The sequence below is a fragment of the Lolium rigidum genome, chromosome 6 (assembly GCF_022539505.1).
Source record: "Lolium rigidum isolate FL_2022 chromosome 6, APGP_CSIRO_Lrig_0.1, whole genome shotgun sequence".
In the NCBI taxonomy this organism is placed as follows: Eukaryota; Viridiplantae; Streptophyta; class Magnoliopsida; order Poales; family Poaceae; genus Lolium; species Lolium rigidum.
The window spans coordinates 99,550,997-99,573,247 of NC_061513.1; the positions used below are offsets into that span (position 1 = coordinate 99,550,997).

The 22,251-nt window shown below is 44.1% G+C and overlaps 1 protein-coding gene and 1 pseudogene across 1 annotated transcript; one reads left to right on the top strand and one right to left on the bottom strand.

Annotated features, from left to right (window-relative positions):
- The first annotated feature begins 7,839 nt into the window (after window positions 1-7,839).
- LOC124660198 lies at window positions 7,840-10,425 on the top strand (annotated as a pseudogene).
- Window positions 10,426-11,526: 1,101 nt separating this feature from the next.
- Window positions 11,527-16,726, bottom strand: LOC124668170 (sorting and assembly machinery component 50 homolog). The gene is made up of 4 exons (XM_047205353.1): window positions 16,229-16,726; window positions 14,323-14,805; window positions 11,700-12,215; window positions 11,527-11,607 (listed from the first exon to the last, which is right to left on the bottom strand). Exons 1-4 carry the CDS (start codon window positions 16,724-16,726, stop codon window positions 11,527-11,529), a joined length of 1,578 nt encoding a protein of 525 aa, XP_047061309.1.
- Window positions 16,727-22,251: the final 5,525 nt, after the last annotated feature.

Here is a 22,251-nt window from a genome sequence, read left to right on the forward strand (position 1 = left end):
GTAGGTAATGTTATAAAACAAGCATGGAACATAAGAAGTTATCGATACGTCGGAGACGTATCAGCATCCCCAAGCTTAGTTCCTACTCGTCCTCGAGTAGGTAAATGATAAAAGATAATTTCTGAAGTGACATGCTACCAACATAATCTTGACTATACTATTGTAAAGCATATGAGATGAATGCAGCGATTCAAAGCAATGGTAAAGACAATGAGTAAACAACTGAATCATATAGCAAAGACTTTTCATGAATAGTACTTTCAAGACAAGCATCAATAAGTCTTGCACAAGAGTTAACTCATAAAGCAATAAATTCAAAGTAAAGGCATTGAAGCAACACAAAGGAATATTAAGTTTCAGCAGTTGCTTTCAACTTGTAACATGTATATCTCATGGATAGTTGTCAATGCAAAGTAATATAATAAGTGCAATAAGCAAGTATGTAGGAATCAATGCACAGTTCACACAAGTGTTTGCTTCTTGAGATGGAGAGAAATAGGTGAACTGACTCAACATAAAAGTAAAAGAAAGGCCCTTCGCAGAGGGAAGCATTGATTGCTATATTTGTGCTAGAGCTTTGATTTTGAAAACATAAAGAGAGTATAAAAGTAAAGTTTTGAGAGGTGTTTGTTGTTGTCAACGAATGGTAGTGGGCACTCTAACCCCTTGCCAGGCAAACCTTCAAAGAGCGGCTCCCATGAAACATTTTTATTTTTGGGTGGCACTCCTTCCAACCTTTACTTTCACAAACCATGGCTAACCGAATCCTCGGGTGCCTGCCAACAATCTCATACCATGAAGGAGTGCCTTTTTATTTTAGTTTTATTTAGATGACACTCCTCCCCACCTTTGCTTTCTCAAGCCATGGCTAACCGAATCCTCGGGTGCCGTCCAACAATCACATACCATGGAGGAGTGTCTATTTTTTGTAAAATTATGAAAGTTAATTAATTGGGGCTCGGGAACCCCATTGTCACTTTTTTGCAAAATTATTGGATAAGCGGATGAAGCCACTAGTCCATTGGTGAAAGTTTCCCAACAAGATTGAAAGATAAACACCACATACTTCCTCATGAGCTATAAAACATTGACACAAATAAGAGGTAATAACTTTTGAAGTGTTTAAAGATAGCACTCAAGCAATTTACTTTGGAATGGCGGAGAAATACCATGTAGTAGGTAGGTATGGTGGACACAAATGGCATAGTGTTTGGCTCAAGGATTTGGATGCACGAGAAGTATTCCCTCTCAATACAAGGCTTAGGCTAGCAAGGCTATTTGAAACAAACACAAGTATGAACCGGTACAGCAAAACTCACATAAAAGACATATTGCAAGCATTATAAGACTATACATTGTCTTCCTTGTTGTTCAAACCCTTACTAGAAAATATCTAGACCTTAGAGAGACCAATCATGCAAACCAAATTTTAGCAAGCTCTATGTATTTATTCATTAATAGGTGCAAAGCATATGATGCAAGAGCTTAAACATGAGCACAACCATTGCCAAGTATCAAGTTATTCAAGACATCATACCAATTACTACATGTAGCATTTCCCGTTTCCAACCATATAACAATTAACGAAGCAGTTTCAACCTTCGCCATGAAAATTAAAAGCTAAGAACACATGTGTTCATATGAACCAGCGGAGCGTGTCTCTCTCCCACACAAGCATTTATTCAAACAAAAACAAAAACAAAAACAAACAGACGCTCCAAGTAAAGTACATAGGATGTGACCGAATAAAAATATAGTTTCAAGAGAAGTGATCTGATAATTTTGTCGATGAAGAAGGGGATGCCTTGGGCATCCCCAAGCTTAGATGCTTGAGTCTTCTTGAAATATGCAGGAATGAACCACCGGGGCATCCCCAAGCTTAGAGCTTTCACTCTCCTTGATCATATTGTATCATCCTCCTCTCTTGATTCTTGAAAACTTCCTCCACACCAAACTCAAAGCAACTCATTAGAGGGTTAGTGCATAATAAAAATTCACGTGTTCAGAGGTGACAAAATCATTCTTAACACTTATGAACATTGCTCAAAGCTACTGGAAGTTAATGGAACAAAGAAATCCATCCAACATAGCAAAAGAGGCAATGCGAAATAAATGGCAGAATCTGTCAAAACAGAACAGTCCGTAAAGACAAATTTTAAAGAGGCACCATACTTGCTCAAATGAAAATGCTCAAATTGAATGAAAATTGCGTACATATCTGAGGATCCCTCACGTAAATTGGCAGAATTTTCTGAGTTACCTACAGAGAATTAGGCCCAGATTTGTGACAGCAAGAAATCTGTTTCTGCGCAGTAATCCAAATCTAGTATGAACCTTACTATCAAAGACTTTACTTGGCACAACAATGCAACAAAATTAATATAAGGAGAGGTTGCTACAGTTATAACAACTTCCAAGACACAAATATAAAACAAAGTTGCTGTAGTAAAATAAACACATGGGTTATCTCCCAAGAAGTGCTTTCTTTATAGCCATTAAGATGGGCTCAGTAATTTCAATGATGCACTCCCAAGAAATAAGAGTTGAAGCAAAAGAGAGCATCAAGAAGCAAATTCAAAACACATTTAAGCCTAACATGCTTCCAATACAAAGGAATCTTGTAAATAAATAAATTCAAGAAGCATAATGCAACAAGCATAGAAAGATAAAACAAGTGCAGCTTCAAGATTTTCAGCAAAAAGAGAGGTGTTTTAGTAACATGAAAATTTCTACAACCATATTTTCCTCTCTCATAATAATATCCAGTAGCATCATGAGCAAACTCAACAATATAACTATCACATAAAGCATTCTTATCATGAGTCTCATGCATAAAATTATTACTCTGCACATAAGCATAATCAATTTTATTAGCTATAGTGGGAGCGAATTCAACAAAGTAGCTATTATTATTATTCTCATCATCAAATATAGGAGGCATATTGTAATCATAATCAAATTTATCCTCCATAACAGGTGGCACCAAAAGACCACTATCATTATAATCATCATAAATAGGAGGCAAAGCATCATCAAAGTAAATTTTCTCCTCAATGCTTGGGGGACTAAAAATATCATGCTCATCAAAACCAGCTTCCCCAAGCTTAGAATTTTCCATATCATTAGCAACAATGGTGTTCAAAGTGTTCATACTAATATGTTCCATGGGTTTTTTAATTTTCGAATCAAACCATCCATGTCTTAACTCAGGAAAAAGAATAAAAAGCTCCATGTTGCTTTCCATTATGCCAAACTAGTGTAAAACAAGAAACAAAAAGATGCAATTGCAGGATCTAAAGGAAATAGCTTCGAGCACTTACAACGGTGCCGGAAAATAGCTTAGTAGCCAAGATCCGGAGTGTGAGTACCTTTTACCTTTCCTCCCCGGCAACGGCGCCAGAAAAGTGCTTGATGTCTACGGGTGCTTCTATTCTTGTAGACAGTGTTGGGCCTCCAAGAGCGAGAGGTTTGTAGAACAGCAGCAAGTTTCCCTTAAGTGGATCACCCAAGGTTTATCGAACTCGTGGAGGAAGAGGTCAAAGATATCCCTCTCAAGCAACCCTGCAACCACAAAGCAAGAAGTCTCTTGTGTCCCCAACACACCTAATACACTTGTCAGATGTATAGGTGCACTAGTTCGGTGAAGAGATAGTGAAATACAAGTGGTATGAATGAATATAAGTGGTAATAGCAATCTGAATAAAATATGGTAGCGAGTAAACATGCAACAAAACAGTAAACAAACGGAGATTCGATGCTTGGAAGCAAGGCCTAGGGATCCTGCTTTCACTAGTGGACGCTCTCAACAATGATCACATAATAGGACTACTCTACACTCTCTTGTTGGATGATGAACACCACTAATTGTGTAGGATTACACGAACCCTCAATGCCGGAGTTAACAAGCTCCACAATATTCGATATTCATGTTTAAATAACCTTAGAGTGCAAGATAGATCAACACAATTACACCGAGAACTAACATAGCATGCACACTGTCACCATCACACTATGAAGGGGGCATAGATCACATCGATACTATCATAGCAATAATTAACTTCATAATCTACAAGAGATTACAATCATAACCTACGCCAAGTACTACACGATGCACACACTGTCACCATTACACCGTGCAGGAGGAATAGAGTACTTTAATAACATCACTAGAGTAACACATAGATGAATTGTGATACAAAACTCATATGAATCTCAATCATGTAAGGCAGCTCATGAGATCATTGTATTGAAGTACATAGGAGAGAGATTAACCACATAGCTACCGGTACAACCCTTAGCCTCGATGGAGAACTACTCCCTCCTCATGGGAGACAACAGCGTTGATGAAGATGGCGGTGGAGATGGCAGCGGTGTCGATGGAGAAGCCTTCCGGGGGCACTTCCCCGTCCCGGCAGCGTGCCGGAACAGAGACTCCTGTCCCCTAGATCTTGGCTTCGCGATGGCGGTGGCTCTGGAAGGTTTTCCGTATCGTGGCTCTCGGGTGTTCTGGAAGCTTCGTCCAATTCTAAGACTCTGGGCGTTGATTTCGTCCGATTCCGAGAATATTTCCTTACTAGGATTTCTGGAACCAAAAACAGCAGAAAACAGGAACTGGCACTTCGGCATCTCGTCAATAGGTTAGTTCCGGAAAACACATAAAATCATCATAAAGTGTGAACAAAACATGTAGGTAATGTTATAAAACAAGCATGGAACATAAGAAATTATCGATACGTCGGAGACGTATCACGCCTCCAAAGCATAAGCACAAATCTGAAGTACCTTTGACATATCTGAGTATCCACTTCACTACATTCTAGTGAGCCCCACTTGGAGTTTTCATGGACCGGCTAACAACGCTAACAACACTAACTGCATAGGAAATATCAGACCAAGTGCACACCATGGCACCCAGTAAATAGATTGGTATAGTACCTTACTGATTTCTTCTTTATCCTTCTTGCTTGTAGGGCATCATTCCACAACTAGTGATGGCTTGCAAGTGGAGAGCTAGGTAAAAAACCTTGTGTCATTTATATTGAACCTTTCAAGTACCTTCTCAATGTATCTTTCCCATGGGGGCCAAAATAACTTCGTTGATCTCTCACGAGAGATCTTCATGGTGAATATTTGCTTAGTTGGTCCTAAATCCTCCTTGAATTTTTTCTTAACACCTTCTTGAGGAGAAAAATCCTCTTTGTGCAAATGAGTTATGCATTACCTAAGAATTATTATATTGTGCACTAACCACTCTACACAAACAAATAAAAATGGAGAATATCATTGTGAATTTTTTAGGACAAAGAAATATGAAAAAAAATGAGGTCTAAGATGAAGAAAGGGTAAACACTTAAGCGTGGGGATGCCTCCTCCATCCCAACACTCCATCAACCATCGGTTTGAAAATATTTTACTCATGTTTTTCGAGCACCATAGTTGATTTAACTTAACTTGGAACATCTATAGTGGTATATAAACTGAGGTGTGTTGTGCCATTTTTGTGAGCTCTCCTTAGTGGTGAATCTCCCTTTTGCTAGCCTTACATGTACTAAGCATGGTATTTTTTGCTTGTACATCGAAACTTCCTGAATCCAAATTTGTTTTATTATGTCCACCATATCTATGTGGTATTTTATCTCCATTCAGAGTAAATTTGCCATTTTGCACCGAATTTTTTTAATACTTGGTCTCTTTTGTGTTGCTCATAGCTCACGGGAAAGTAGAGTGGGGTGACCACGAATTTGAGAGGTGTGGCTACCATTTATGTAGAAAAACAAGAAGAACTAGAGAGTATCACCGCCTGCACATAAAAGTTAGGGCCTGTTTGGTTCCTAGCCACACTTTGCCAAGCCAAAGTTTGGCAATTTGGTATGTGTTTGGTTTTTGCCACACTTTAGAGCTGCCACACTTTACTAATCATATGGCCCACTTGTCATAGAGTGAAGTTTTTGCCAACTTTTGCCACACTTTGTGGCTTCCAAAATCCTAGCCACACTTTTGTGGCTGCCACACTTGCCAAAATTAGGCTTGGCAAACTGTGGCTGGGAACCAAACAAGCCCTTAGGCACCAAAAGAAAAGAAAAAGAGAAAATTGAGAAAAAGGAAAGAAATAGTATGATGTGCAAGAGAGACGTAGGAAGAAATCTTCCACTGAAGGCTAAAAGAAAATAAATAAAATGTGGCATAGTGTATAAATTAAAGATGCCAATTATATGAGCACTACACTCTCGTGGTACGATGAGCTGTTGACATGAGAGGCCCTTCCCAAAATATTTTCATAATTATGTTGTTAGTAAAACCAAGAGCATGTAAATCCTGCTTTTCGCGACTCAAAGGGCCTATCTTTCCCCTTTCTAAAGAGTCATGTGATAGATATCTCTAATTTTCTATTCTAAGAGAAATATGACAAAAGTCCTTTTGTTTATGTTTAATTATCTACGAGCTTGAGATTTTGTTTAATCGTGCACGGCAAAGTTAAGCTCAGGGATGTTAATACATCCATAACATATATATGAACTTTGTTGTTTATTATATGAATTCCCTTGGTATTTGCCATGATTATGTTTCCTTTCATATTTTCCATGATTATTGGGATTTTCACCGAGTCCAATTTATTTGTTACTACGTCCGATCCAAATTAGTTGTCGCAGTTTGTCGTGGATTTTGCCTAAATCTGCGACAACTAATTAGAATCGGATGGATTATTTAATTTTGGAAGGATGAAAAACCCCTCATGTATTTATAAGTTTCATGAACAATCTGGAATCCAATTAATTCTGAGAAAATGCATGCGATTTTTTTTAAAATCGGGAATGAAGAGAACCAACACCAGAAGGATCCAAGAGGATCCTTAGAGGAGGCAGAAGGGCTCCTTCGTGTGGAGTGCCCCTAAAGCCACACTGAAGTGGGTCCAGGTCCCTTCAATCGTCCGGTCGTGTCGGCCTTTGGTCGAGGACTCCACATTGACCTTATAGCCTTTCGATATATCCCTTCAATTCTTTTCACGCAAGGAGAACCTCGGTACGAGACATACACGAAATAGAGAAAAAGTTTGTCACTAGAGCAAGATTGGAGAGGGAAACGCAACTGAAATCTCTCCTAGTAGCATCTCCATCGCCTCCATCAACTCATACACCATCTCCATGATGAATGTGTGTTAGCTGGAGTGGTGTGTGATTATTAGAAGTTAAAGAATGGAATTTGTTAGTTCTCAGCTAGCTGAATCTCTCCTAGTAGCATTGCCTCCATCAACTCATACACCATCTCCATGATGAATGTGTGTTACTTGGAGTGGTGTGTGGTTATTAGAAGTTAAAGAATGGGATTTGTTAGTTCTCATTGTGCCCAGTTAAGTCTTACACCATTTGATTTGCATCGTGATTCGTGCTAGTCATGAATTAAAACCTAAGTTGCAACTGAGATTTGATGACATCATCTGACTAAGAACGAAGTATTTCTCAGTCGACTGAGAAATAGTCACATTCTTAAAGAAACAGACATGTAGGCAACTTTCTTGGCGCACACTAGGGGCAAAAAGGACGAGGTACCTCTCACTGATGCTCAACTTCATGTAAACAAACTTAAGGCAGTGCTCTCTGGCGTAGTGTGGATTACATGCGGGGAGTATTAGCCGTGGATGCGTGAATGCGTCTATATAAAAGGGCGGACTGCTCCGACATACCACTACCATTAGCGCGTCAATAATAGTAACGACAGAAGCAAACGATGTAGCGTATCTGCCTCTCATTTTTCCTTCGCCCCTCCCTCCTCCACGTACGTCCCTCCACAAAAAACTCAATTACATGCATGTTTAACCTGCGGGATCAACGAAGAGAATCAATGGAGTCTATCGGCGACCCAAGGGAGGGGCCGTCGACGGAGCGGGCGTTCGAGGATCAGCCGCTCCCGCCATGGTGGCAGCAGGTGACGCTGCGCGCCGTGGTGGCGAGCCTGGCGCTGGGCATGGTCTTCAGCGGCGTCATGATGAACCTGGTGTTCACGTCCGGGATCATCCCCACGCTCAACATCTCCGCCGGCCTGCTCGGCTTCTTCCTCCTCAGGGCGTGGACGCGCCTGCTCGACCAGCTCGGCGTGTCCTACAGCCCCTTCACCCGCCACGAGAACGCCGTCGTCCAGACCTGCGTCGTCGCCTGCGCCAGCATGACGTACAGCGGTACGCATTCTTCTTCGACGCGACGTCGTCGACCATGATGAGTCCATTCGATAGACTCCTTGATTCTGTGTGTGTTTTTGACGTTGTTAGGGGGATTCGGGTCGTATTTGCTGGCGATGGACCATAGGACGGCGGAGAAAATTAACACCGGAGAATTCGTCGGGAAGAACGTCAGCGAGCCGACGTTCCCTCGGATGATGGCATACTACTTCCTTGTCAGCTTCGTCGGCCTTCTCGCTATTGTCCCAATGAGGAAGGTATGTAAGACTGGACGTCCGTGCCGATCAAAGATAGAATTAACACCATGAACGTAATCATAGCTCGGGCTGATGCGGGCGATTAATGTATAGACGATGATCATCCGCCACCGGTTGACGTTTCCAAGCGGCTCGGCTACGGCTCACCTCATCAACAGCTTCCATACCCCTAATGGAGCGATGCAAGCAAAGTAAGCACGCACGTATGGTATTCACATGAAACTGTTCAATTCCGATCCGGTAGGAATTGGGGAGAAATTGGACTCAAAAGCTAGAGAATGGCTGGTCCATGTCCCTGTCTGTTTGCTGGGTGGAGTACTTTATTGATGTTTCTGACTACAGGAAGCAAGTGTCGCTCATGATCCGGTCGTGCCTGGGAAGCTTGTTCATGTCCATTTTCCAGTGGTTCTACACCGGAGGACCTCATTGTGGCCTCACCGCCTTCCCGTCGTTTGGGCTACAAGCCTTCAATCGTGGGTAATTGCCTGCAAGTTGCATTCCAACCATTCGAAGAATTGAATTCAGATCACGAGAATTACTTGTGTTGAAACGTGGTAGCTTGATTTATCTGATGCTTGCAGCTTCTACATCAATTTGAATGGAACATACGTGGGTGTCGGCATGATCAGCCCTTACCTGATAAACATCTCCATGCTCGTTGGGGCCATCATCTCCTGGGGGTCATGTGGCCGTACATCGAAACCAAAAAGGGCAGCTGGTATGCCGCCGATCTCCAGGAAAGCAGTTTACGGGGCATCAACGGGTACAAGGTGCTGACAGTTAGACTCGGAAGCTAGAGAATGGCTGGTTCATATTCATATGCTGATTGTTGATGGAAAAGTTCGCTTAATTAATCTGAGATCGAATGAACAGGTGTTTGGTGCCATAGGCATGATTCTTGGCGATGGCATCTTCCAGCTTGTGGTGATCTTGGTGAAGACCCTGCAGACCATGCGCAACCACCAGCGGGAGGCCGCGGAGACGCTGAGGTCCTTCTCCGACGTGGACGCCATTCCACGCAACGTGCTCAGCTTCGACGACCGCCGCAGGACGCAGGTGTTCCTCCGGGAGCACATCCCGAGCACCTTCGCCGTCTGCGGCTACGCCGTCCTGGCGTCGCTGTCCACCGTCGCCATCCCGCACATCTACAGCCAGGTGCGCTACTACCACGTCGCCACTGCGTACCTGTTCGCGCCCCTCCTGGCCTTCTGCAACGCCTACGGCACGGGCGTCGCCGAGACCAACTTCTCGGCGCAGTACAACAAGCTGGTCATCCTGCTGTTCGCGTCGTGGATCGGCATCAAGAACGGCGGGGTCGTGGGGAGCCTCGTCATCTGCGGCATCGTGTCGTCCATCGTCTCCACCGCCTCCGACTTCATGTCGGACTTCAAGACGGGGTACCTCACGCTCACCTCGCCGCGCGCGCTCTTCGTCAGCCAGGTCGTCGGCACCGGGATCGGCTGCATCATCAACCCGGCCATATTCACCGTGTTCCACCATTTCTACGAGGACATGGGGAACAAGATCTACCAGGTGCCGCTGGCCAAGATCTACCGCGCCATCGCCGTGCTCGGCGTCGGCGACCTCGAGCTGCCCAGACACTGCCTTGCCATGAGCGTCTCCTTCTTCGCCCTGGCGCTGGTCGTCTGCGCGCTGCGGGAGGTGGCCGCGCACTGCAGGTGGCGCGCGCAGCACTACATCCCGAGCATCACCGGCATGGCCATGTCGTTCCTGCTGGTCCCGGCGGTGGCCATCGACATGTGCGTGGGGAGCCTCATACTCTACCTGTGGGCTAGGACGGACAAGGACGGCGCTCAGGTGTTCGGGCCGGTGCTCGCGTCCGGGCTCATATGCGGGGACGGCCTCTTCTCCATCCCCTACGCGCTGCTCGCCAGATACGACGTCACGCCGCCCATTTGCATAAGGTTTGTGGCTCGAGAACAAAACGAGAAGCTGGACGCGTACCTGGCCACTGTACTTCCAAAATCCCGATGAAGGCTATCTTCCCTATACCCTTACAACACGCCTAACCTGTAAATTCTGCCATAATGATATCAAGTCGTGACTTAGTAGTGGTAGCATGTAAGCTCGACACTTCGCAATTACTGATCTTTCAGGTAGAGAGAAACGACTTCTTTTGCGACATCTCGAGGATTAAAAATTGAAGAGCCAGTTTTCCACAATGTGATCTGTAGCGCACCAGAAAGCTAAGCCAAAGAGTGTCCATGAGAGCTATCCATCTTTTAATGTCATTGAATCAGGTGGTCAACGCTAGCTTGTATGCACATGAGACTGCGGGAGTCAAACCGTCAAGAATTTCTTCAAAACTAACGAAAGAACCCTTATGCATTGTGCAACTATTTTGTGCTCTCGGTTCTACAGTATGCACGGTTTGGCATGGAGCATTTCTCCAGAACGGCACCACATGAAAACAAGTGCCAACATGTACAAAGGTCGCATCCATCTCAGTCAAAATGCTCAAATATGTAAAGCATGCATACAAGAGTTACCGGGGTCTCCAACTCTCCATGGAATAGGCATATTGCTAACACGCATTAATCTAGAGTACTAAAGTATCAACCACCAAATTTAAGGTACCGCCGTCAGGGTTATGGTATCTGATGTGCCAAAGTGACAACTTGGAGACAGATCAACACCATGAAAAGGTAATCTCCCAGAAGTAGACACAGCATCTAACAACCTTCCTATTCTCAGGCGTACCACGGGAAATCAAATGCGTACCAGGTTCTCCAACTCTTCATGGAATAGAAATCTTGCTAACACACATTAATCTACTACTAAGTATCAACCACCACATTTAAGGAGTCGTCGTCAGGGTTATGGTATGGTATCTGATGTGCCCAAGCAACAGCTCGGGACATATCAATACGATGAAAGGTGATCTTCCAAAAGAGGAGTTTGCGACTCAGCAACTAACAACCTTCCAAGTCTCCGGCATACTATGAGAAACCAAAAAAACAACTTCATGATGAATGGACTGATCTCCTGTTTCTTAAACGGCTGATTCAGCAAAGAAACTGGTGAAATATTCTTCAACAGGCAAGGAGAAGTTGCTGCATTGATCACAAAGGTCTATTACGGTAGAGAGATACTAAACTGAATTCCAGTCTCTCCACGATCATGCTCACGTTTCTTCAAAATATAACAGTAATTTATCTGAAAAAAAAAGCAAAAGAGCATGGATTAGTCACCAAATAAACATCAATGTTTGCATACAGTGAAAGACTGGGGCCTAATAAAGAATTTACCTCCAGCCGGAAAAGGTTGGTTGGCAGTACAATGCCAATACCAGCAGAGCTTCTGAATGTCCGCCGAAACTCGGGAAATGAAAAATTCTTATACTCACTCTCAGACAACTTGGCAAGATTTCCAGCAGAAAGAAATGCATGACCATGTATTCCAGTATCTTTGAACAGCTTTATAGGCAAATCAAAGGACAGATCAGCAAAGGCAGATACAGCAAGATCACCTCCCAAGTAATCCCTCCCTGGAGAGGCAGCAGAATCGTCTGTAGCAGAGCCGCTTGGGACAAACCTCCGTGGTTCTGATGGGCCAACTCCTCTTGTTTCGAAACCCAGCAGAGATGATAGCCTACCAAGGCTGCATACGGGAGAAGAACGGCCTCCAAGGTAAAATCTATCAGGGACAGGTGAAGATAATTCCATAAATCCTCTGCCCAATGGTAGAATCACCCCTGCTGATATGCCAAGATTCAGGGCAGCGTTGTAAAACCCAAATGGAACAGCCCCGCGAACATCAAACTCCTGCAGCAAAGAAAGCAAGGATGTTTGCTAAGAAAATATTATCAAGCCATGCATGTATCTGGAACATTATCTGATAAACTACAAACACGCAAAGTTGCATCCCTTTCAACTACATCCTTCTACCTCATCCTGTTGACGGGCTATCTATACCGATGTCTTGAGGGAGGACATAGTGCCAACAAGCATGGTCCTTGTAGTGTATAGTATGACTCAAGGAGGTCCTAAGCAGGTATCAACTTAATTGGTCAAGTCAGAGCATAAGCGTATCTACCCATATTCAATTGTCATCTTAGTCTTGCATTCCTAGGATTGTTTCTACACATATCACATTCGTGCAGTTCATATGGCTTTTATTAGATTGGGTAAAAGGGGCCAGCAACTTCCTCTTGACCGATGGAACGGGAGAACTTCACATAAGGTGATACTCGTCTTTACAATAAGAACAGCTATGAAGCACGGAAATAATCATACGCCCTGGGTCTAGCTCTTAGCTATAGACAGCTGTTAGGACAATACTACTCACCAATTATAATAAATGGTCAACAGGCAAGAGGGCGGTCCGTATGGTAAGCAGAGTAGAGTGAACCAAGTTTGGATGTTCAGCGGTCATGAGAAAAGCAAAAAAACAGGAGCCCCGCACATGCAAATCTCAAGATGTTCGCATGTGCACTGTTAACAGAATTTCCTCTGCTCTATGTGCAGCCAAAATTGAGCATTGAAAAATTCATAACTGAACAAAATTAGCAATGTTTCTGTATCCTAACAACAATAACAACTGATTGTATTGACAAATTAAAATATAAATTGCCATGAGCTACTATGGTATGTCAATCAGAACGAAATATCTCCAAGCACATGTATCAACGACGAAAAACATACTCCGTAGTTAGTTTAGATACATTAAACTCTAATATACATTTTTCCATAATGCACATGTGCATCCATTTCTAATGCATTACTCAATATAAGTCATCCTGATATATCTAAAAGAGCACTGATTTTTCCAACAAAAGTAGAGCCAAATAACTGAAATACTTGTAATTACTAGGTATTGACACTGGCAAGGTCATTTACTGCCATTTACCAAACCATGGCAGGTACTCCCTCCGTCCCCTAATATATAAGATGTTATTGCAACCAATATAGGCATCTTATATTATGGGACGGTGGGAGTATTACACAAAGAAAAAACAGTAATTAACTGCCTAATCAACATTTGTATGTACAATTTAGTTATCTACGGCCAATGGATTCCAAGTATCAAATGGATCTTGGCACAGTCATGGCATGGTTGACTTGTTGATAGCATAACTTCTAACAATTGCTTTTGGAAGGTTTGGTTATGTACTTATGTTCTCTATTGCTATATATTGTTATAAGTGCAAATACAAATTTGATATGACTTATGCCTTCAAGACTATGGTCCATTAGCAGAAAAGTGTTTGTGAGTTAGATACATATTCCTTTTTGATTACTCAAACGTCAAACTATGCTGTTCATATTATTTTAACCTCGGCATCTATATGTTGTCGTGTTGTTTCAGTTACCCCCTCCCTCTCTGTCTGACATACCTAGTTGCAGTATATTCTGCATTTCCACTGGCAAATAAAATTTAATAAAGAAAAGAGAACAAATGTCTATTCTCATTATCCCTGGACCCCTCATCTGCTCTTTTAAACATCAGGCTCCATATGCTTTTACAGGGAATAACTAATTCACTATGTCAAAAAAGAAAACTGTAAGGAGACCCCTACAATATAACTAGAAAACCAAATCTGCGTCCATGAGGGCTTGAAACCAGGTTGGGGGTTTGTACATCCACTGCTCCAACCACTTCCATTCACCAAGTTAAGAGTCTCCATGAAAGCTCTTGGATTATTTGATCTAACAGTGCAATTCAGTCAAATAATAATGCTAGTGCAGTAACTATAAAGCACATTGCTGGAGTAGGCACATTACTTCACAGGTAACTTAGAGAAGACATCAAATACAAACCAGAACAAATGATAGATACAAATAATCAGCAAATTAGAAACAAAATATGCAACCCCCACAAAGTAGACAAACTGCATTGAAGATTAACATAAGAAGTTGGTTGTGGAAGAACCTGGCGGAAGAATCTTAGTCCTTTTCTGTCCCATAAACCGCCAAGTTGAGAAGTTGAGACAAATGCATATCCTTTTGTCGGCCGGAGTTCTGAATCCCTTTGATCTATTTTATATGTATATCTCAATGCAGAAAGCAGATTGTGTCCTAACTGCCTTCTTACGGACTTTGATGCCATTTGTGAGGGATCACTTAAGGTACGCCCTGTCAGATCGTAAGACAAATCATGGTGCCTGGTTGAAAGTAAGCCAAATGAAAGGCCAAGCAGACGCTCCTTGTATGATGAAAGTTCCAGCCAATCTTGGGAAAGTACTGATGCCCGAGCTGTCAAGGGTGTTGGTATAGATTTCAATCTTGGAAGGCACACTCCAATGCCTAGCTCTGGTGACTGATGCCATCCATATGCTCCTGAAGCTTTCCAGATGTCCCCATGACCAAACAGGTTCCTCAATTTGAGCGACCCTTCGAGTGACCCTGATCTTGCCTAAACATGAGCACCATGTGTGAAAACACTTCAGATACTGAATGCAATACTAATGGAAAGCATGTATTAATCAAAACTTCAAATGCATTCTTCTACTCTTAGGGTGTTAACGCTAAGAGCCATGTATTTCACCAACAGAATAAGATGTCTGCATGGTTTTGTTTCTAAATGTTGAGTGCTGCCAAAATGATTATCGTTTGACAAATCAAGCTCCACAAAAACATTTGGAGAAATATGTCTTCACATGATTTGTTCAAAACAGCTTTCCAATATAGGCTGCAAGTGTTGATTGGTGTGAGTTGTAAACAATGTTTTTCAATTGTTTTTGCCTGTTGTGTTTTCTTACTGAAAATCAAGACTGGGGTTCCACACACCATGAGATTGGGAAAGAAAAAAATGAACACTGAATGTTCTAGTGTCAATGTCACCATATTTCGGAAATAACTTGTATTGTGGTGACCAAGAGGCTCTAGTTAAATGACAGTAAAAAACTTCCAGCGAGTTCGAGAACGAATCAATCACTAAAGCATGTTCTGTATCGCCACCTCTGTTCTCCATCTTATCAATTGAATAGTCTGGAACAGTCCCTAGTATTGCACATCAACAGCGTACCGAGCTAAGAGACAGAGATAAGTAATTCAGCCTCGTTACAAGGAAAATACATTATAAAACTACGCCACATGTCAACAGCCAGGATATATGCTTTCTTATCAACAATAGTTAATGGTTTTCTTGAATAAGGTATATCTGCATGCTTCACTCAGGACAATAATCTGGTAATAAATGGCTGATATAAAATAGCGGCAAAGAATTGAGCAAGCTGTCACCACAGTGATAAATGTTTATGTCTAATGCAATAAGCGACCTTATATATTTATTCAGAAAACCAATATATTCATTCGCAAATGGTAGGGGACATATGCTATATTTAGGCAGGTGTGCACCAAAGCAACCTAAAGAAGACTTTGGGCATCAAAAACTGCCTCTTTAGAAACCAAATAACATGTCATTGCCGATTACTGCTACCCTTTCTCCCTTTCATTCTACAAACCCAGCTATGCAACATAATGGAACTGTAACAATCATGTGGTCCAGTATGCTGCTTGAGCGGCCCTGATTTAGAACGCTATATTCATGAAAATGATATCAGCGAGATGGCACAGCGCAATAACTGAAGTTCACACATGGTACCAATTCTAAATCACAGCAAAATTTTGCCATGGTACATAATTCCACGCAGCTTTCTTTTACCAATACATGGCCAACTGAATAAACAACAAAGTGAGTGCATTTGTGCTACAAATTTGCATCCATATGCAAACCAGCAGACAACAACAACTATTGCAAAAAGTATGCAACTTTGCTAGTTCTGGCCGGCCAACTAACAAGGAAAAGACGATTGAGCAAATCAGAGATTATTCACCTGTGCTCTGGAGTAGCAGACGAAGCCAAATCCACCGAAGGTGCCCGCCTCCACGACTTGGATGAGGACGTTAGCGGTGCCAGGCAACTCGTGCGGGCCGGCGTCGAGGGTGATGCAGACAGATTCGAACACGTCGAGGCGGCGCAGCAGCGCGCTGGCAAGGGTGGAGGCACGCACCAGGTCCTGCACGGTGCCGGCAGAGCGGAGGAGGTCGGCGACCTCCGCCTCGATGAGCTCGTCGCGGGTCTTGAAATTTCCCTGGATGATGATGTCGTGGACGCGGATGCCGACCGGCTCGCCGTACAGGCGACGGAGCACGGCCCGCTCCCTCTCCTCGTACGCCGCCGGCCCGTCCAGCTCCTCCGCGTCGCCGTCCTCCTCCTCGAAATCGACCTCACCATGGTCAGGCTGGTCCGGGGACCCGCTGGATTCCTCCGGGGGCTCGTGGGGAACGGTGTCCGGGGCTTGCTCGGCGGTGGAATCCCCGGCAATCGCCATGGCTGGGGTTTCGGACGAAAAGTGGGAATGGAATCTTGCTGGTTGTGGCGAGGGTTTTAGAAGGCTGTCTGTATACTGGGCCTGGTACATCCATTCGTGGGCCTAGCTCGTTCTTAAACTGGAATGCTGTGACTGTGAGCCTGTGACGCCTTGACCTCTCGATTGCCTTGGTCCAATGGTCCATCTTGATGGAAATTTTTTTTTTTTGAGAATATCTTGATCGAAGTTGGAACCATGTATATATACACAGTACTGATATGAAATTGATTTCTAACGTGTCCACAGATTTGCAATTAGCATTCAGTAACCACAAACAACATCCTGCACATCTACAGCCAGTTGCTACCACTTCACCATTCCTTGAAATAAGCTTTCACCCTGTAATATATTAATATAGCAACGAACCGATACAAGATAGAGACCATCGCTTGGGCAAACAGCACATCAAATCCCAAAAGAAACAAAAGAAGGAGAGAAAAGGAAAGCAAAGTTGACAAAGTAGGATTGACAAAAACGCTGATGATCCGCAACGGTTGCGTCCCCCGGGGAATTCCCACCACGAGCTTAGCCCTCCGAAGCGCCGCATACGAAAGCAGCACCTTCAAAAAAGGATGCGACGATAACGACACTGATGCCCGAACAAATCCTAGGGTTTCCTATGGTAACCCTGCATACCACTGCATGTTGTAGTATGTCAGTCGTTGATATAACATTCGCGAAGTACCAATCCGCAAATATTACATCCCTCGGAACAACAGAAACATAGCTGGTCTCAAACTCATTCACATATTATTACAATCCATATATGTACATCAACTTGGAGCTCCTCCTGGGTCCATAGAGGTTTACTCCTAGGTTCGGATTGAACCTTACTTAACTTACTTAATAGAAGTCTTTCTAAGTTATACATTATTGGACTCGAGCAGCTAAATGCTAAAGAGTTTGTGCTGCTCGATTACTACTATCACTACGGTGGTTCACACTTGTTCTCCTTCTAGAACCTCCCCGGTTCCGTAGACGATAAGGTAGTCGACCCCCTCTATTCCTCCAGAGAGGTCTGGTTCTTCGTAGCAGATCCCATCTGCTCCATCTGGTCCATCGGTGGCCTCCTCAAGATGATTCAGACAATCTAAGCAGGGGATTATAAGAGGTATGAGTACGAGCGTACTCCACAAGTTCATTATAGGAAAGAGGTGTTTAATGCACTAGCTACGGTATTAGACCAGAAAGTCTAATACCAATGCAAGCTTTCATAATCATTTCTTCAAAGGTTGCTTTTATTTAGAAGAACTATGTCCGTCAGCCTTCACCGGTTTACTAGAACTTCATGGAGTTCCTTTCCGGCAGCGTTCGTAGTTCCAAATCCCGGAATAAAGAGTAACAGGTCACGATTCATTACACTCTGCAGATGTGTGTTTCTTTACCCATAAAAGATCTTAACCTTGGTGCCAACCGGGCAGCTTTCCCGTCCACACTTCCGTGGTGTGAGGCCCGGTATAAGGTCCTAGCCAAATTATACTCCTTCGCGACCTCGCACACCCACCCTTTGTTGCAATTCCGACCTTGGGTCCTCGCCGGTCAGCGTACCCCTATGGATACCTTCCGACCTCGACAACAACCAGGTTCTCGACCTGATTCCTTCGCCGGTCGTTGCAACCCCTCATAGACCACATTACCGTGGGGAATTAGAATGGGATCCCCACCCTCAAGTTGTTCTCGCAAGACACAACTGCTACGGTAAGTGCATCCGTTGATGTACGAGAGGAAGAGGTACAATTGACTACTCCGTCCCACTCCAGATCTTATGGTTAACACGAGTTTTACGGCACAAGAATCACTGGACGACATTGGTTATTAATCCTAGATGGATATAAACCCTTGCAATGGAACTTCCACCATACTCATACCATGGTTCCATTGCCCACCACATAGTTCGCTCGTCCACGAGCCCCCTGTGCGGCTAGGGTTACGGCGTCTGTCGCCGCCGCATGCTGGAGATGTCGCGGTGGTCGCCGTGGTGGTGCTGGGCGCTGCGGCGTTGCGTCGTGGCCTGGCCTGACTTGGTCTGGCGGCGCCATCTTCAGGCGTGTGCCGCCGTGGCCGCCATGGCTGCGCTCTTCGTCTGCTTCGCCTGTAAGTGCTCCGCCCCTCTCTCTCTCTCTCTCATATGTTCTTCCTCCTCGGTCACCACTGGATGCCTTGGCATCCAGGGTGCTGCGCTGCTGCTGCTCCTGGTCCTATGTGTTGTGTGCTGCTGATGTGGCTGCTACTGTGTGCTGTGGGCTGCTGCTGCTCCTAGCTTGCCATGCTCTGCCCTATGGCCATACCTGTGTTGTGGCTCCCCTCCATGTTCTAGCTTATGTTGTGCTATTCTATTTGTTGTGCATGGTTTTGTGCAATTCCTAGATGCTATTGGCTTGCTTATGCCTGTATCACTTGTCTGCATCTACTCCTATGCCTTTGCAATTGCTATTGCTGCTGTGGCATGTGTGCATCAGCTCATGAGCATGCTATGATGCTCATGGCTTGCCATGTTGCTCTAGTTGCTGCTGATGTTTGATGGATGCTCCTGTGTGTTCATAATCCTGTCCCTGGCTTGATTACTGTGAGTAATCCCTTGCTTGTGCAAGTGCCAGAACCCTCTGTGTGATGCTTAATGGGTTTTGGTTCATGGTAAGGCTCTGCTGGGCTTGTCTATTGACTAGATGCCTCCATTCTTGGATGATGTGCTTCTGGATACAATTATAAATGACTTATATGATTATCTGTGATGCAATAGTTGCATACATGTGGTTATTTATTTAACTGGTCCATGATCAACTGTTAGGCTAGACTCTAGCATGCTTTATCATGCCCTGGTAGGCCCTGATGATCACATGGTCATCAATTGCTTACTGGTTGCTTGCTATTTTTACTCTCTGTGCCTCTCTGGTGCTCAACCTTGTGTCTGTGTGACACCATAGCTTGTGTTGATGCATGCTCTTGCTTGATCAAGCATCTGCTGATGCTTGCAGTGATCCTCTGGATCATTTGCAAGTGTCTAGGTCACTGTTTGCTTGTGCCATTCATTTATCTGTGAAGCTTGGCTAGATTAAATGGATAAATGAGATGAACGGTGATACAGTTATGATTCTTTTAATTGGTTGACTTGAGCTAGAGGGATGCCAACCATGGGTTGGGGACCCTAGCTCACTCTGAACTCTTCTGGGTGATGATGTAGTGGCTTGGCTTATCAGTTTTGGGTTTGAGGTGTCCCTGACAACATCTTGTTGCTGTCCATGGGTAGCTCCCCCTCTGTGGCTTGGTGTGGCTGGTAAATGCTTTCTGGTTGATCCCTTGTTGGATTTCCAGTAGCTTTTGATGTTGAAATTTGAATAGACAGGAACTTGTCTATATGTTTGATGGTTAATAAACCATTAGGTGCTAGGTGAGTTGGTTCTAGGCTAAGTAGGAATTAAATCATTGCTGGATCCTTGGTTTGGCTGTAGTAGTAATACACTTGGTTTAAATCAATATTCCCTAGGATTAAATCCTTCTAGCTTAGTCTCTATTTTGCCAGCATCATTGGTTTACACCAAATGATGATACTCCTAGGGTAATCCTATCCTTTGGCTTATGTGTGATGCCTATGTGAGTATTATGAGCAAAACAGATGCTTGCTCATGGATTTTTGTTTATACCTCACTCCAGCTCCTAGAAAATGTGTTGGTGTAGTGGTTTTGCTTCTGATTGATGGCTTAAACTTGCCTTGCTCCTCCTGGCTAGATTGTGATGATCTACTTCATCTTGTGCTTGCTCAACAGTCAGTAGTTTTTGGTGGAACTGTCTCTGGATGGTTTTTGGTGGTTGCTGTTCTTCCTGTTCTAAGTGTTCTTGCTGTTCTTACCCTTTGGAGATGCTACTGTCGATGAGCTGCTAGTGTTTTGGCTTGAAAAACTTTATATATGTGCCTCTCCTTGCTTCCTTGGTCGACAACACTGCCTGGTCACTTTGGTGACTCTCCCTTGCTGTGTGAGCTGGTGTGCATGCACACAACCTGGTGAGCTGCTTGTGTGTTCCATGGTTGGAACTTGGGCTGTGGTTGGATCAGCTCGGCTGAGCCTTGGTATTATCCACGAATTTCAGTTTCTCTAACCTTCCAAGTGGCTTTGCCACTTGGCATAATACCAAATCTGTTTGTTGTGTGGGTGTAGGTTTTAATTGAAGAATCACGAAGTTCTCAAGATCATGTTGATCAAGAAATTCTTGAAGATCAACTTTGTGTAGTTTAGCCATTTGCAATTATTTGTAATTTTCTTTTTCTTTTTCATTTCTTCAATTTCTGAAATGTGATGTAATATTTATAATTCATATGAATATTGTAATTGATAATGTATCTGTGTGTGAATATCAATAAAGCTCAAGTTTGTCTAAAGAGCTTTATATATGTTTCTATTCTTTTATATTCATAATTTTCCAATTTCTATAATTGTTTATTGGATTAATCCTTATTTGAATTATGTTATATCAAATTGAAGTTTGAATTTGAAATTCAAACCTAACTTGTTTGAATTCAATCATGCAACTTAAATTGGAATATGAAATGTTCCCCTCTCTTCTCGAAACCCTAAGTTAATATAGGATAGGTCCAAGTTTATCACACTCTCGAAACCCTAACACTGTCTAGTGTCGAGAGAGAAACTTGTCCCCCCTTGTGTTGTAGTTTATAAATAAGCGCGAAATTTTCCCAAATTTTACGATGCAATGCACATCCCTTTCTAAAAACTACCCCGCAATCGTCTCGAATACTGGGATATTACATTTCCCCAGATATGCGGAAGTGTAGTGAAAGGGAAACCCCGATGCCCCTCAAGAAGGAATGGTAGCGCCCACGAGCGTCACCGCATCGGTGTCGGCCATCCGACAAGGATTTCTCCCGTCCCCCAAAGACCCACGGCCCAGGACACTCCGTCAAGCTCCACGAACCTCGCCGCCCACCAACTCGCGCCACCACGGTCTTGCAACCACCACCGCCGTCTCACCGTGGCCCACTGACAAAGATAGACAAAACCGAGAAGAAGCAACCCGAGTCGAGGAGAGCCTGGACAGCAGCCACGCAGGAGGGCGCAACCTCCACCGCCGCCTGCCCGGCCAAGCCTGGCGGGCTCGTGAAGCTCCCATGGTCGTGCTGCGGTCCAAGTGCCGCTGTCCTAGCCACACTCAGCAAGAGAAGCTCCACCAGCCACCGGGAGCACACACCGGGATGCTAAACCTGGCCCTCCCAAGCCTAGATGGGGCCCAAAAGGGCCCAGATCTAGGCCAGGACAGCGTCGCCGCTGGCCTGTGTGCCGCGTACCATGTCACCCGGCGCCGCTGCCACCTGGGAGGAGCGCAGACGCCACCAAAACCTTGCCCATCGAGAGGCACCGATGCCAGCACAGGGAGATCCCGCGTCGCCCACCTCGCACGCGGGTAGGAGCAGGTTCGCTGCTGCCGACACCACATGGGACTTTGCCCGGCGGCCTGCGCCGATGGCGGCGAAGGGG

Coding starts and splice junctions, on each gene's coding strand:
- LOC124668170 (XM_047205353.1), bottom strand. CDS start 16,726: ATGGCGATTGCCGGGGATTCCACCGCCGAGCAAGCCCCGGACACCGTT. Junction 14,806..16,228: donor TCTGCTACTCCAGAGCACAG/GTGAATAATCTC, acceptor GCTCATGTTTAG/GCAAGATCAGGGTCACTCGA. Junction 12,216..14,322: donor GACTAAGATTCTTCCGCCAG/GTTCTTCCACAA, acceptor TCTTTGCTGCAG/GAGTTTGATGTTCGCGGGGC.